General features: G+C 37.6%; 1 protein-coding gene across 1 annotated transcript; it reads left to right on the top strand.

The window, feature by feature from the left end:
• Nucleotides 1-5,552: 5,552 nt before the first annotated feature.
• On the top strand, nucleotides 5,553-14,828 carry entpd5a (ectonucleoside triphosphate diphosphohydrolase 5a). The gene is made up of 13 exons (XM_063007531.1): nucleotides 5,553-5,859; nucleotides 6,547-6,626; nucleotides 7,141-7,284; nucleotides 7,739-7,814; nucleotides 10,107-10,142; nucleotides 10,489-10,577; nucleotides 10,673-10,752; nucleotides 10,842-10,903; nucleotides 11,010-11,111; nucleotides 12,411-12,554; nucleotides 12,768-12,824; nucleotides 14,490-14,605; nucleotides 14,709-14,828. The coding sequence occupies exons 1-13, from the start codon at nucleotides 5,553-5,555 to the stop codon at nucleotides 14,790-14,792; spliced, it is 1,377 nt and encodes a 458-aa protein (XP_062863601.1). The 3' UTR covers nucleotides 14,793-14,828.
• The last annotated feature ends 960 nt before the right edge of the window (nucleotides 14,829-15,788 follow it).

The raw sequence follows: 15,788 nt of genomic DNA, 5'->3' as shown, positions 1-15,788 counted from the left end.
AGGTGCTGGTGCTAGGTCACCCATGTTTGAATGTATCTGTGCACTTTTTATTTTGTTTCATAATTATTTATTTATTTATTTATTTTTATCTAGGTGGTCAAACTTTCAAGAAAGGTTAGGAAGGGGAGGAAGATTACAATGTCACATTTCCCATCAGTGTCCTGAAAGTAACTCAGTTGGCTCAGAAGAATGTGCAATCTGAAAATACAAGGATAGATTACATAAACTGCAGACCGGCCACAGAAGTTAAAACAAATTTGCAGTTGACTTTGCATTCTCAAAAAACCAAGCCCTCTGAAACACAATGTATACTTAGAGCAGAAATTTGAATTCGTCCAGCAGCAACACCCTAGCATTACTTGCTAGCGCTCAGGCCAGGTGCTGGCCTCGAATCTACCCCATATCTGCTCTAGTGCTTATTTCTGATGTAACTTGATGATATCCAGAGAACATTACATGAGCAGAAAACCCAAAGGATTAAGGCAAAATGTCAGGTTAGACTGACTGTAAATATGTAGGACCTATAGCTCTAGCACCATCTATGTTATTTAAAACTAAATTTAAAGCTAATTGCTATGACAGATGAAAGCATTCCACTTCCAAGTCTCTTCTCCCTATAGTAAAAATGTGACAGAAAGATTTTTAAGCTCCTATTATCCCCAAAATTGTAATTACAAGGTTTTGGCTTTTTCAGTAAGAGTTGTTGAGCAGATCACCCACTAACTTGGCATTCCTGTGGCTGCCTATGTAGTATATTTATAATGGATATATATACAACAATGTATGTGGTCAAACAAAGTTTTTCTAAGTTGATGTAACCAAAGGTGGCATTCACTATAAAAGCTTTCGTTGTTGTGACAATAGTAATGTGGCCCAGCCATATCCACAATCTGTCATTTGTAGTGGATAGTAAAAAGGGTCTGATTTGCTAACAGCAGTAGCTAGACTATGTGCTTTTTAAGCAACATGAAATCAGTGACAAATCCATTGTTGAGTCAATAAATGTATGACTGGTTTTACACTAATCACAAGATTACTGATTTGCTAAATCAGTATATATATTTCTTTCTGCTGCAATATAATGGTAGCCCATTGTTTTCACTATAAATTGGATTATAGGAAGCTCATGATTAAGCAACAAATTACTTTAAACTATCATACTTTTCTTTTGGCAAATTATTTGGCAGTTTGTAATGCCTAAATTGGTTTTAAACGTGTCAAGCTTTGTCTCCATTTTTCAGGTTGTTTTTTTAATGACATCAGTAAGAAGATAAACTTTAATTCCCTTGCTTCATTCTGTAAACATAATTTCTAATCTGTGGATGTACAGAATGCTTCGTCAGTAAGTTTCTGCAGGTATGTGTACACATAATTACAACTACACAGTATCTTAAGCCTGTGTCAGAAAACTTGGTAAGCATCTACAAACAAATTTAGTCACTGTGTGGTATAATATTATGCACTCTAGGCTTTATGCTTACAAAGTTCTCACACCCATGCTGACTACAAGCAATTCTGTAAAAAAAACACTTTCATAAAAAAAACACCTCAAAAAGGACCACCTCATCTTTCTAAAATACTTCAGTGACAACTTTCTTTGAATAGAAAACACAAAGGTAGGCATAAATCTATGAAAACCAAACCTCTTGATGCATGCCAAATGTTTTAAAAGGAATGATGTTTTTTTTGCCCATGTTAGAGTTGAGTTGAGACTTATAAAAGTAAGCAGTACATTATTTAGTACTTAAGGATTTTGTGATACCAGTATTAGAATTGTGGAAATCCTCTTTAGTAAAGACAGTTTAGCGAAGTACAACTATGTGTAATTCCAGGTCATTTTAACGGGGTCACAAATTAGTCTTTGCATATGTATGAAAGAAAGAAAGCTACTTCAAGTTACTTGTTAGTCAGTCCTTCTTAAATTAGCTCATTGCTGTTGTTACTTTAGCACAACCAAGGGTGTCCACTTGTCAGAAGTCAATGAAAGTTCCTGCACAAGCATGCTTGTTACAGAAGAAAAGACCATAATGGGATACCACAGAATTTGAAAAAAGTAGTGAAAGAGGAAAAAAAGGTCATATTTTTAGATCCAAATTACAACGTTGAAACAGTTGCCCTGCTCAAGCCGAATGGCCCAGAACAGGAATGGCATGATGGTAGCATAGACAGTGCCAAACTCCACATTGGCTCCTCCTCTACTGCCCTTTGTATGGCCCTCCTCCTCCTCCTCAGGGAGCTAAAACCTGAGCCTGGTATCCTCCTCAGTCTATTCCAGCTCTTTCCTCACCTCAGTTAGTGCTTACATCCTAGCAATGATGAGAGATGTTCTGGTTCTAAAGCCGCACCATGCGGTGAACCACCTTCATTTGTTGCATGGAGGAAAAGAGGAAGATCGCGGTGGCCCAGCTTTCCCAGAGATAAATTATGTAGCGTCACCCAAAAAAGATTTTTTCCATTGTATGTGGCTCTTGCTGAGCAGCGAAATGCCATGTTAACAGGGTAGAGAAAACCCAGTAGTTCAGATGAGGTCTCAATCCGTGGTTGATTAAATCTGCATTACCGCACTGTAACACTTGCATGCAAATGCACACTTGTTCTGCAAATGATGATGAGAACTGCAAGGATGGTTTGAATTGTTTTTTCCAGGCATAACAGCCACCTAAAGAAGTAAGCCTTACCGCCAATAGTTCTCATACTTTCCCTTTAAGCAGGCCTGTAGATATTTTCTGCTTTAGCTGAGAATTCTGTGGTCGTTGTAGGGATGAGTGGGAGTTAAATGGATTTTCACATGCTTTTCACTGCTTGTGCCAGTTTAATGGTTAAGCTAAATACATCATTCTTTCTTTGGAGAATACTCTTTATACATTTAAATTTGGTTAAATATTAGCTGAATTATAAATCAATAACAATCAAATAAATAAAATGTAGCATGGCTGATAACTCATGCCATGACTGAACACTATGGCAAGGGATCCTGGGTATATAGTGTTTGTGCAAGTCTACCATCTGTCTGTCTTGTGTTCGTTTTTGTTAAGCCCTGTTTCTGAGCGTGTGTATTAGGTTAGGCTTAGGCTTGGTGTTGGTGTAGTTCAGCTCTTGTTCTTCTCTTGTTTATGCTGCCTATTCTGCCTAATATAGCCCTAATATGAGTGTTCACAACATGACTCCTTCATTCTGATGCTTACCCATGATGCACTGGTGTCAAAGGTGGTATCAGGGGAGAGGAAGAGGATTCATGCTGGTTCCTATGAAAACACTGGAAACATGCTGGCTGACTTTGAGCGGCAGGGGGAGGCGTTTTTTCCCACACACTTAGGTTAGGGGCAGAAATAGATGACCTGCATTGACCATTATGAAAATTTGTCCTTCATGGCATCCTTGCCACCTCCAAGCTGGACATGTGCCCCCATCCAAAGCTTCTGCCGTTACCACGCTGATTATGCCAGCACACTGCTGCCAGTGAGGGAGTACCTGACCCTAGATGCCTTCCTTGCACAGCAGCTGTTGGTGCGCTTCTAGCTGGATGGTAAAAAGACTGTGTTCTGGTCAAATAGGTTCCATCATAAGACTAGTGCAGCTAGGGGTCTTCAAGCCCTATACATTCTTGCTGTCAGCAAATCAAGGTGGAGACACTTACCTGAGAGTCTTTGAAGAGCAAAGATGGATCTCATCTCCAGTTTGTCAACAAATGCTTGAGACAATTATTAAAATGTTTAAAAACAACGAAAGAATGGAAGGGATTTGCAAATATCTCCCTCTACAGTGCATAATATCATTAAATGATTTAGGGAATCTAGAGGAATGTCAGTAAAGGGCAGGGACACAAATTTAAGCTGAACACCTGTGATCTCCTGAGGCACCGTATCAAAAAAGATCATTCATTAGTAGCTGATATAAGCACATGGGCAGGGACTTATATATGTAAATATATATATATTTCTCTTTTTTCTTTATGCATTTTCTCCCCTTTTTCTCCCCTTTTAGCGCGTCCAATTGCCCGATTGCGTCATGCTTCCTCTTCTCCAATGCCGATCCCTGCTCTGATTGAGGAGAACGAAGCCGACACGTGGGCAGCATGCCGTATGCATCTTATCACCTACACTTTGACGAGTGCAGTGCAGTCTAGTGTTGTGTATGGAGGGACACACCCTAAGAGCACTCTTTCCTCATCTCTGTGCAGGCTCCACCAATCAGCCAGCAGAGGTCGTAATTGCACCAGTCATGAGAGAGAGACCCCATCCGGCTTAGTCCCGCCCATCTGAACAACAGGCCAATCGTTGTTTATGTGGCCGCTCAGCCTCAGCCGGCAGGCAGAGCTGGGATTCGGTACGATGTATTCGAGATCCCAGCTCTGGTTCCAGCATGTGTTTTTACCGCTGCACCACCTGAGCGGCCCCATGGGCAGGGACTTTGGCAAATCTTTTTCAAGCTCCATTTACATCTACATTTTTACAAATGTTTATTTACTTATACGTATCATATCAGATTAATCCATAAAGCAAGAGGTGTGTCTCAAACAAATGTTACAAACAAATCTTTTGCAAGTGGCATTGCAGTAATATGTTTTTATACAGATGTCTGTATATCCTTTAAAGTTTATATGGCAGCTTTAAGCACTTTTAACTGTCTAAATATTATATTTTTTCTTCCCTTACATAGTCCCTGATATATTATGCAACATCTGCATTTCTTTGATCTATAAATAAATGACAGTAGAGCAAGCCCATATTTTGAATGTATGAGATAAAAACTCAAATTTTGTTCCCCCTGTAATGTAACATAATACTCAATAAAGAAATCATTTATAATTCAGGAGCTGATTTGTAATATATTTGCCATTCTGAAGAAAGGAAGCTGAAATTGGACATTACCTCCAAAGTTGAAATGGTTGTCAGCAGAGATAGTGGTTAGGTATCAAGACTGCCTGCAAGTAGTAAGTAAGACTGCAAGTCTTAATTAAGTACACCCATAAAGTGTATTTTAAGAGCAATGCTCCTGTTCTCAGTAGTTGAACCTGTTTTGAAGTTTTAACATATACTCTTATTCTCTTCAGGAGTCTCACTAGCTGCTCTTTAGATGAGGATGCTGTGGGTTGGTTGGGCTTGTGCCATTTTGAGCCACTTGCAAATAATTGAGGAGAAAAAAATTGTGCTGTGCAGCAGGGTAGCTTGTAATCCAGATTGCTTTTTTAGGTTAGGGAGGGGAAAAGATGCTGGGGGATGGCTCCTGAAGGACTTGCAATGAAGAGCTTCAGGATTGGTGGATGGCTTTGCTTGGCATGGCCCCCTGCCAAGCCCTTATGTCTTTATATACTGTTAACAAGAATCCATCCAGTCCCGAGAGTCTCTCTGCACTTACCCTCTTCTATTCTCATCCTCCTCTGCCTTGCTCCTCACCTGATCTTCTGACCTATAGCTCCCTCTTTACAGAACTGAGCCTTGTTCTTCACCAGAGCAGGTCATTCCATCCACTTTCCTTTTTCTTCTTTAAAAACATTAAAACACATTTTTAAGAAACACATTTTCAGTTGCTGACTGTGTTGGTAAAAAACCATGCCACAGCAGATGTTGCTCCTGTCGGTGGTGTCCGTGTGGCTTTTGGTTGGGTGCTTCCTAGCCGAAGCTACTTACTACAGTCACCACTTGTACAACCGGCATTTGTACAACTACCGCCACCGCATGTACAACCCCCATGCCAGCATGGACAACCAGCTACCCCCTGAGGTTCCAACAGAGGTTGAGGTAGCAGCAGCAGAAGAAGCAGCACCACCACCACCACGCACTTTTTATGGGATCATGTTTGATGCAGGCAGCACTGGTACTCGCATCCACATCTACAAGTTCATTCAGAAGGATCCAGGTGAGTTCTTTGTCTTTTTGATCTTCTATCTTATTAAAAAGTCCTTTATAAGCATCTTTGTTTGTCCTATCATCAGTTGCACCATCGTCTTTAGTCCCCTTCCTTCTCAGGACGCCGGAACTCAAAATGATCCTGTAAAACCCTGCTGTGTAAATTCAGAGGACTCCTCTTGCTCTCTTATTCTCTTTCTCATTCTCTCGATCTCCCTCGCTCACTTCTTAGCAGACCTATTGCTTGCAGTGTGGTTTTACTGCAGGCTTATTCACTGTGTGGTGCAAAGGCAAACAAAAACCTTAGGTGGGAAGAGAAAGCAAGATCTGGAGATCAGGCAAGGAAAGCAACATAGAAACATAGGAGTTTACTCTTTTTTAATTGGACTGTCTGTTCATTTGAATGGTTTGGATTGATAATGCAGTTCTCTGAAACTTTCTCATTGAGACATAGCATCACCCCGAGTGATGTAAACCTTTTAAATCCAAAGCAACTGGTAATTTGTCTGTCTGGAAAACTCATTGCATTCACCATTTATGATTACAATGGCCATTTACAGAGTAAACAATGGCTAAATGTCTAAGCCTTGAATATATGTATAAAGAGACATGTTGACAACTGTACACAGTTAACTGCTAATGTGCAACTTTTGACATGCCCTACCAATGTTTCATATGTCTTTTGTGTCTGCAACAGCTGGGCTCCCTGTACTTGACAACGAAATGTATAATGCAGTCAAGCCTGGACTTTCAGCATATGGAGATAATCCTGAAGTGGTAAGCCCATATCATTCCAAGTAATTATTAAAGGCAACATGACTGCTATTATATTGTAATAGATCACAGTTTTTCCACCAGTCTTGACCTAAAGTCTAGACAACAGAAGTATGTAATTATTTTTTCCCTTTAATAATAAGATGGTCAGGATTGGAATCTGTAGTGGAATCTGTATTACAGAGTACCCAGCAAATTGCCAAAGTATCACTTCACTCTCTGACCAGTCAGTTATTTTCATAGTGGAATATGTACTTTTCCTATTTGGCATTAACCACAAATAGTACAGGCTAACTTGGCTTAAACCACCAGCGCTGCTTCCTAAGTTCCTAAATAAACATTTCAACTTGTAGAAAATAATCCTTTTCATTTATTTCCTTTATTTGCAGTTATTATAAACTTTTGCCAGTAATTTTTTGTTAGAGGTTTGTGGTTGCTCTTAAACTACATTCTATTCCAAAGTTTTTATACTTCCATATATTTATTTATGGTCATTGGGTTCACTGCCTATACTTAGGGTGGGGACACCGTCAGACAGCTGCTAAAGGTGGCAAAAAAGACAATTCCCAAGGAGGAGTGGTGGCAGACCCCTGTTTTACTGAAAGCCACTGCTGGTCTGCGCCTGATGCCCAAAGAAAAAGCCCAAGGTCTTCTAGAACAGGTAAGGCAAGCTTGCTTTCTTATAAACTTATGTTTTCTTCATCAATGCTCTCTTCAGACAGTTTGGCAGTTTGAAACCACCCATTCTGCCAAAGACAGGAAGATGTTAACCACATTGTGTGAGGTTAAAGGAAAAAAGCTGAAAAAAATAAAAGAAGAAAAGGCTGTTGGTACATAAAACAGCTGTTCTGAGGCTGTCTGGAAAACTTGGGCCAACTTACTTTTGAATTATTGTATTTTTTTTTAACCAACACAGCAACCACATATGTGGTTTCAAACTCTGCCAGTTAGAGACTTTAAGACATTGCCTTAAGACTACTGATAGCAGTGGTGGTTGAGTAAAAGAGTTATGCTTTGATTTTAACATCAAAAGAAGAGGAAATTAAGATTTTGCAGCAGAGTAATAATAGTGCTAACCTTATTATGCTACTATTATGCTTGCTTTGTATTTGCAGGTGAAAGAAGTATTTGATGAATCTCCATTTTATGTGCCACAAAACAGTGTCACCATCATGAATGGAGCAAACGAAGGTAAAAAATTATCCATGTTCTAGAATGTTTCAATTTAGAGCATGACAGTACATACACAGTTAAATGCAAATGTTTGCCCACCCAATGGTTTCTTGTTTAAAAATGCACTTTAAAAACGACTTGCAATTTATTTTCAATCATTTACTATGTTCTGTTTGCCATTTACACTATATGGTACACTGGTACACTATATGGCCAAAAGTATATGAACACCCCTCTCAATAATTGAGTTGAATGGGTGTTTCAACTACACTCATTGCTAACAGGTGTAAACCCAACAAGCTCATGGTCAGGTGCTCACAAATCTTTGGCCAAAAAGTGTATGTTGGAAGGTATAGTTAAAAAAATTACACAACCAAGGCGATCCAAAAACTGAACAGAGCTTATTAAAAAAGCCTGAATAAAAAAGCAAAAGCCATGCATTTAGACTAATATTTTATCACCTCACAGCAAGAAGGGCCTGGGTTTGATTCCCCAGCCGGGCGTCCAGGGTCCTTTCTGTCTGAAGTTTGCATGTTCTCCCAGTGTCTGCATGGATTTCCTTCAGATGCTCTGGTTTCCTCCCACTACAAAACCATGCAGTCAGGCCAATTGGAGTCATAATTTCCATTGGTGTGAGTGAATGTATGTGTGTGTCTGTGTGTATCTGCACTGCCATGGACTGGTGACCAGTCTGGGGTGTTTCCTGCTTCTCTGCCCTACGAATCAGACACACTGTGACCCTGACCAGGATCAGCAGTCATAAAAAAGTGAATGAATTAATAAATAAATACATTTATTTCAAATTGTATTTTTTAAGATGATACAGCAATATTGCAAATCAAACCTACATCAGATATATTAGTGGTTAGAATACTATTTATCTTCTTCATTTTGTCTATAACAGCCTTTACACTCTGTAAATCTGTATAAGTGCCGCCTTATGACTTGTTTAACTGTTACAGAAATCTTAAAAGCCAACTTTGTCTAGTCATCCTCCCACACATACCTCAATACTGTAAAATAATCGAGCACATTTTTAATTTAGGTTTATACACTTTTTTTTCAATGCTAGCTCACAAGTACAAGTAATTACCTGCTTTTATGGGTTGTGAGTAATATCACATCTCAGACATGTCTGATTACCTGGGCTGGTCCCTGATGACCAAAAAATCAGGTCAGAAACACGAAGTGCATGTGCTTAAGCGCCTTATGTCAGAGCTTAAACCACTAATAGCACGTGGCAAAGTTATTGCAATGACTCAGTGGTGGCCTAACATCCCAAAGAAGGGTGTAGGCTGCCAGAACGAAAAAAATAATACATGGCTAACACTGAATTTATGAGATTAACAGCTAGTGTTATCTAAACAGATGCTTGCATGGAATATTGGGCTGTGCTATTTCTGCAGAAATTGGTTTAATTTGGCTGTCAGTAAGTACAGACTCACTGTGTTTTAAGATAAAGGTAAAGTAAAGAAGCACTGCATTCAATCCATGGTTATTAGATTAAAATCTATCTAATGCATTTTTTTCCCTGGTCAAGTAAAGCAGTTAATAACTTCATTGCTGTGTAAAAGTATTTGCCCATCACCAAGTTTTCTCTATTTTTCCTATTTGGTCATATTTGTCTTCAATCTTTTAACTAATTTTAATAAAGGATAAAGATAACACAAGTAAACACAAAACACAGCCTTTAAATGATCATTTCATTCAAAATGTTCATGACATTTATAATATCCTATGTGAAAAGGTACGTGGGAGAAGGTACCCCCCATCCCAAATCCCACCCTTGGCAGTGCCTGGGTGTGGCTAGTGAAATAAAACCCAATTGTCAACTGAGGTTGGTTAACTGGTTTAATTATTAGCTAAGGGGGCATTTTATCAATAAATTAAGTCATCATTTAAAAAATTGTGTTTACATGGGTTATCTTTGCCTAATATTAAAAGTAGTTTGATTATCTGAAACAAATAGTGTGACCAATATGCAAAGGTGGAAATACAAAACTTTTTACAGCACTGTATACAAAAATAAATGAACTGACACAAATAACAAAAAAACAACAATAATAAATATTCATTCACCTTTAGTAATTATATCAAAAAACTTAAATTGTGACCATTAACTATGAAGCTTATGCCACTTGGATGATATGGGAGTCTACTGATTTCTGCAACTAAATAAAAATGAATATAAGAAAAAAAATACTAAAAATACACAATAACACTGCCAACATTATTATTATTATTTCTCTGTATTAAATTCCACATTATTTATCAGTTCAATTATTTTTTTCTTTCTCACTTTCTCTACAGGAGTGCTGGCCTGGGTTACAGTCAATTTCTTGACAGGTGAGGTATTGTTCATGTTTTGTTAAGGTAGTGTTAGGGATGGCTGGTGGTCTGTGGTTGGAGAAGAGTTTTGGTAGGGTTTATGTAGACTGATGTAATAGCACAACATGCTGCTCCACCCCGACTCATTATTTTCCCCATAATTAGTTTACCATTACCTATTTATAATATAAAAAACCTAGGCTTTCTCTGACAGAAAACACACAAACTATTTATACTTAACAGCTTTAACAAATACTACCTGCACAGCAAATGTGTCGTTTTTAATTTCCTGGAGAGAATAAGCTCCTGTGTTTTTACTTGTAACATTTCATTAAACAGATTGTGCTGCACTTTTGTGTTACAGGCCATTTGTATGCAAACACTAGGAAAACTGTGGGTATTTTGGATTTGGGTGGAGGTTCAACCCAGATCACATTTCTTCCAAATTCAAAGGTAGGTCTATTGTCAGTAGATTTTAAATAATACAGAACACACAAAAAAAAATACAAGGTGCACTTTCTCATAATTCTGTTATCTTTTTCTTCCAGAGAACAGTGCAAAATGCTCCTTCAGACTACATTGCACATGTGAACTTGTTCAACACCACTTACGAGGTTTACAGCCACAGGTATCCTTACTGAAACAACATAGCTTATAATGAACAGTTACATTGTAAACAGTATCTGGTTCTAAATATTCTTTCCTTATGTACTGTAGTTACCTTGGAAATGGAGTCATGGAAGCCCGACTGGCAACTCTTGGTGCACGTGGCTCAGAAGGTAAGTCTTACTTAGGTCCTTTTAATTTAAAGATCTTTCTAATAAAATCATCTTTCTGCAAGATTGTAGCAATAGCTAACACATATCACACTGGCGCTTCTTTTAGATACTGACTGGAAGGTTTTTACAAGTTCTTGTCTACCAAAGAAATTCAGAGATGATTGGACTTTTGGTGGGATCACTTACAAAGTCAGCGGAATCCCAGATGGTAAAGACTTAAGCTCTTCATTTGTGCTATACTTCTGACATTTCTTGAATTTCTTAATTCCAGATATAAAATGTATTAACACTGCTGAGATTTGACCCTGGTGAGCTAGAATAATAGATTGATGCAACACCCAAAGGGGCTTTAATTCTCCTGCATAAGGGTTTTAATTGTGCCTCACTTTAAAACGTTTCATTTACCAAAGCTTTACTTATGTTTTTTTTTTAATATAAAACTAGCAAAGCTATAAAGTTGTCAGACATAGGGTTTTATCAAAGAACCCACATTTCTTGTGGTCCCAATTATAACAAGAATTGTTTAAAATAAAAGGCAACCTAAAAAGTCTTAAGAACTGTAAGGATATTAAATAAAATAAAGAAGAAATGAATTACACTGAGATATATATTTACTGGCAAAGATAATGTACAGTAGTAGCTATAAAGCCTTCCCAAACAGGACTTTAATTCTGCCACAATAAAGCATTTTATTTATCAAAGAAACTGTTTTATTTGGGGTTTTTTTTTTTTCAACTAAAAATACGGCAGTTTGGTTCTCTGAGGAGGCATAACTAACAGCATAAAGAAGTAATTTTGACTAAATTTGACAAAAAGATCATATTAATTAGTTAAATATATTTAAGAAACCTAATGTAGTACTGTACTGCACAATGGTTTATCTATGTTTTTCAATCAGTTAAAATAATAGGCCAAGTTTAAAGGAATTATTTGGTTTAAAATTCTCTTGCCATGAGTAACCTCTTACTCAAGGTTAAATAAATTACACTTCAGACATTAATGTAACAGAGGTTTAGTGAGGGTGTTATTGTGTAATTGTTGAGTCAACAGTACATTCAAGGGTTTACCAGTTCTGTGTAATTGTCCACCTCTGAATCGTTTGAACAACAATAATACTGCAAACATTGTATTTAAGTAAAGAGAAAATTGTTGGTTGAGTCCTCAAATGATATTACACTCCCTTACCACAGTCATGTAACCAGGAGATACTAGTTAAGTCACAAGCTTGGTATTTTGCCCATTTCACATAGCTTGCGGCTTAATGGTGACCACTTCTAATTTTGTAATAAGGAATAGCTGACAAGCTTGGATGCCACACTATGAGTAGTTCTGTCAGCACATGGTTTTCTCTCTACTAGACCATTCAGCTTGTTACTGTATGTCAATGAATACAGTGCTTCAGGGAGAGAATATGTATCATGCCTGCTTGGCTAAATACATGTATATGTGCTTACTAATATGACTGCATGCTGATGCCAGACATTATCTTACTGTATCTTATTTATAGGTTATGCAGGATATAAGCTGTGCTACAATGAGGTGATGCGGGTGATGAAAGGAGTCATCCACCAGCCTTATGAGGTCAAAGGAAACAGTGTTTTCTACGCCTTCTCCTACTACTATGACAGAGCTGTAGAGTCCGGCCTAATCGGTAACAGTTTAATTTAAAAAGCACTGACAATGCTGCATATTACCACTGTTAGTAATCAATCAAAAACAAACTTTTATAGTGTTAGGGGTCAAATGTCCCCTCACTGCAACTGCACTTATGTGTACTTATTTAGTTATTAATTGTTTCTTTAATTTTTGTATAACTGTGTGAGAATTGTAAAAACATTATAACAACAATTCCTTTCTTTTTTAGATGGCACCCGAGGCGGTGTTGTGGAGGTCAGAGATTTTAAGAAGAAAGCCAAAGAAGGTAAGGCGCCAGTACTTTGGAAGTTTTCCTCATCACCCGAGCACAGTCAGGTCAAACTTTTACCGAGCACACTGTACAAACATAAACTCTCAGTGCTTATTTGCATTCAAGGCTCCCGACAATCACACAAGCTTCACAAAATAACAGCTTTGCCACCACATAAACACACCCTGTCTTTCTCCCACACAAATACCTGACCCTGTGTGTTCTACTACTTATCCATCTGCCCAAGCCACTACCTTGGCACTATTTAACGCCCACCGAAAATGATTATTTTATTGTCATAATTATTGCACTTCTCAAATATACATGCTTCTATGCTTGCAGGTCAGCATTAGAAAAGAATTCCAAAGCAAGCCTGGCACTGGAGATTGATTTAATTTGGCTTATTTTCAAGCTCCTGTCAGATAATAAATAATCACTAAAGCGCCAAAGTTATCTGGAGGAGGTGTGTCTCTTATGTAAGGCTTTTATTTGTGTAGTGAGAACACTATCGCATAGTCTTGATGAGCCACTTTTGGCATGTGCTGGACGTCCTCCTCCTCCATTTGGCCGTGATACACTTGTTGCCAGATGTCTAACAGGAGGAACTGAGACTTGATGACGCGACCCATAAAAAAAACTCTTGGCAACCTGGCCCAGTTTGCCCTGTGTGGCTTGACACCTCATTATAACATGTGCAACCCAAGCCATGAAACAATTCCTCTTACTCTGCATAGTCAGTCCTAGCAGAAAAGAAATCTCAAAACATTGTACGTGCCTCTGTTCCGCGGCGTATGACAGCATAGGCAACATGACGTCAAGTAAAATTGAAGTGTGTTATGTAATTCTTCCAGGACTCTCACAAATACCATTTATATTAGATTAAAAATGATAAGTAGTTTTCTAAATATAATTAATACACAATTATTTACATGTTGTATGATCATTTATTGTTCAGTATTTGTTTCTATGAGTAATAAATAATTCATTCTCAGGTAAAAGAAAAGTCTAAGCACGGCATAGAAAAGGCTCTACATCTTTTCTTTTATTAAAAGTATCTGAATATAAAAATATTCTGTCACAGAAAGTAGGATTCAACTTAAGTTTCAATTTAGCCCAAGAGTTGGATTTTAGTATCAGTGCTTCAATTGTCAATCTTAAACTCATTAAACTCATCACTAACACATTCTTATAATTTAAGTAATCTTATACAAGCTGGACACAGCAAAACACTAAAATAATAATAAAGGTAAACTGATAGCACGATAGCACAGTAGGTAGTATAGGTGCCACACAGCACCAGGGTCCTAAAGATGTTGGTTTAAACTTACCTCCAGTTACTGTCTGTAAGATATTTGGCATTTTCTCATGTCTCTATTGTTTTCCCATACATAAGAGGGAATGGGTGTTTGTTTGGTGCATAGTGCTTAGGTCAGGATAAAACACTTTACTACCGATGAATAAATGATGAGTTTATATAGGTAGTGTTAACAAATATGAACTAGTAATAAAGTAGGTTGCAAGTTCTAATGGGTATTGGCATCCTCATCACAAAAGTCATGGAATATTTAGCAGTAATTGTGAACTTATAAATAATACAACAATACATATATAATTTAAACCAATTATATAAAGTTATTTTCAGCCTAAAATTAATGATCATTTTGCTTTTTTGTTTTTCAGTTTGCAACAAGATGACCAAATACCGTCCCATTAATCCTTTCTTGTGCATGGACATGACCTATATCACTGTCCTCCTGAAAGAGGGATTCGGCTTCAAGGACAACACGGTTCTGCAGGTGAGCATTTCACTGGCATTGTAAAAGAAGTTAAATCAAATTATATTAGATTACAGATATAAGGATGGGGTTTAACCATGTCATGTTTGTTTATCTCCTACAGCTTGCTAAAAAAGTGAACAATGCTGAAACTAGTTGGGCCTTGGGAGCAACTTTCGATTATTTCCACAACCTTAACATTCACTAAACCCGCAGACTTCTGGGTGCCACTGGGTGAGGAAATGTCAGTTCAGAGTGAGGAAACTTCTCTACACTTTACACTCCTCACCAATTTTCAGCAGCTCTGCACTGCAGCCTCCTATCACCACCCTTACTACCATGTAACATCCAGAGAACTGTCCATAAAGAAACATCTTATTTTTGTAAAGATGGCCAGGCCCACCTGCTATTCCTACTGTATGCTTTACCCAGGGTTAATTTATATTTGTTTACTTTTCTTCCTGCTTCGTCTCACCTGAGGCACTGCCTGTCTATTTTGGCAGTCTTTGCGTTTGTGATGGCTAGTTAGGTTTAATGCAACCATTCATGGATTTGCAAAGACCTGGGCTTGTGAGGTGGTCGAGATTTTTTAAAGCAGTGGGATGGGGGGCAATTGGAACTCCTAGTAAGAAAATATTTTCTGAACTATAGGTAAATTACAAACATTATACAGCATTGATTATCAAAGAATAATCCGAAACTAAGTAACATTTTTAAATATGATAAAAAATCCCCAGGCTACCCCATAACACCTAGTACAGTTTAGTGTAGTTGGAGTATCTACACAGTAATAACTGGTAATAACTATACTAATAATAACAACAATAATAATGATATGTGCTTTATAATAGTAAAATATTATAATGATGTATAATGGAATAAAAAATAGAATGCATGAAAACAGGTAGAGATGGCTATAAGCGTAAATGAGTTTGATACTAAATCTGATTATGTGCATGAAAGCTGTTGTATGTATGTATGTATTTATGTATGTCTGTCTGTATGTTGGGAAGTTTCAACCTCCACATGTTTAACTGGAACACATAAAACAGTAATTTAGCTGATATGTTGGACATATACGTACACTTTGAAGATTACCAAATTGTAAGGAATTACTGTTTTGTCTACTCATAATTACTCAGGTTTTTACCTTTTCTAGTCAGTCATCCAATGACGCTAGCACACTGTTTGCATTAGCCACAAT

The sequence above is a fragment of the Trichomycterus rosablanca genome, chromosome 13 (assembly GCF_030014385.1).
Source record: "Trichomycterus rosablanca isolate fTriRos1 chromosome 13, fTriRos1.hap1, whole genome shotgun sequence".
NCBI classification, from domain to species: Eukaryota; Metazoa; Chordata; class Actinopteri; order Siluriformes; family Trichomycteridae; genus Trichomycterus; species Trichomycterus rosablanca.
Note: the sequence above shows the minus strand (reverse complement) of the source record. Positions and strands in the feature narration are given on the sequence as shown.

What these genes read in the sequence shown, in the direction of transcription:
- entpd5a (XM_063007531.1), top strand. Translation starts at nt 5,553, where the DNA reads ATGCCACAGCAGATGTTGCTCCTGTCGGTGGTGTCCGTGTGGCTTTTG. An exon ending in CCCAAGGTCTTCTAGAACAG is followed by an intron (nt 7,285 to 7,738) that starts GTAAGGCAAGCT and finishes TTGTATTTGCAG; the next exon opens with GTGAAAGAAGTATTTGATGA. An exon ending in TACGAGGTTTACAGCCACAG is followed by an intron (nt 10,753 to 10,841) that starts GTATCCTTACTG and finishes TATGTACTGTAG; the next exon opens with TTACCTTGGAAATGGAGTCA.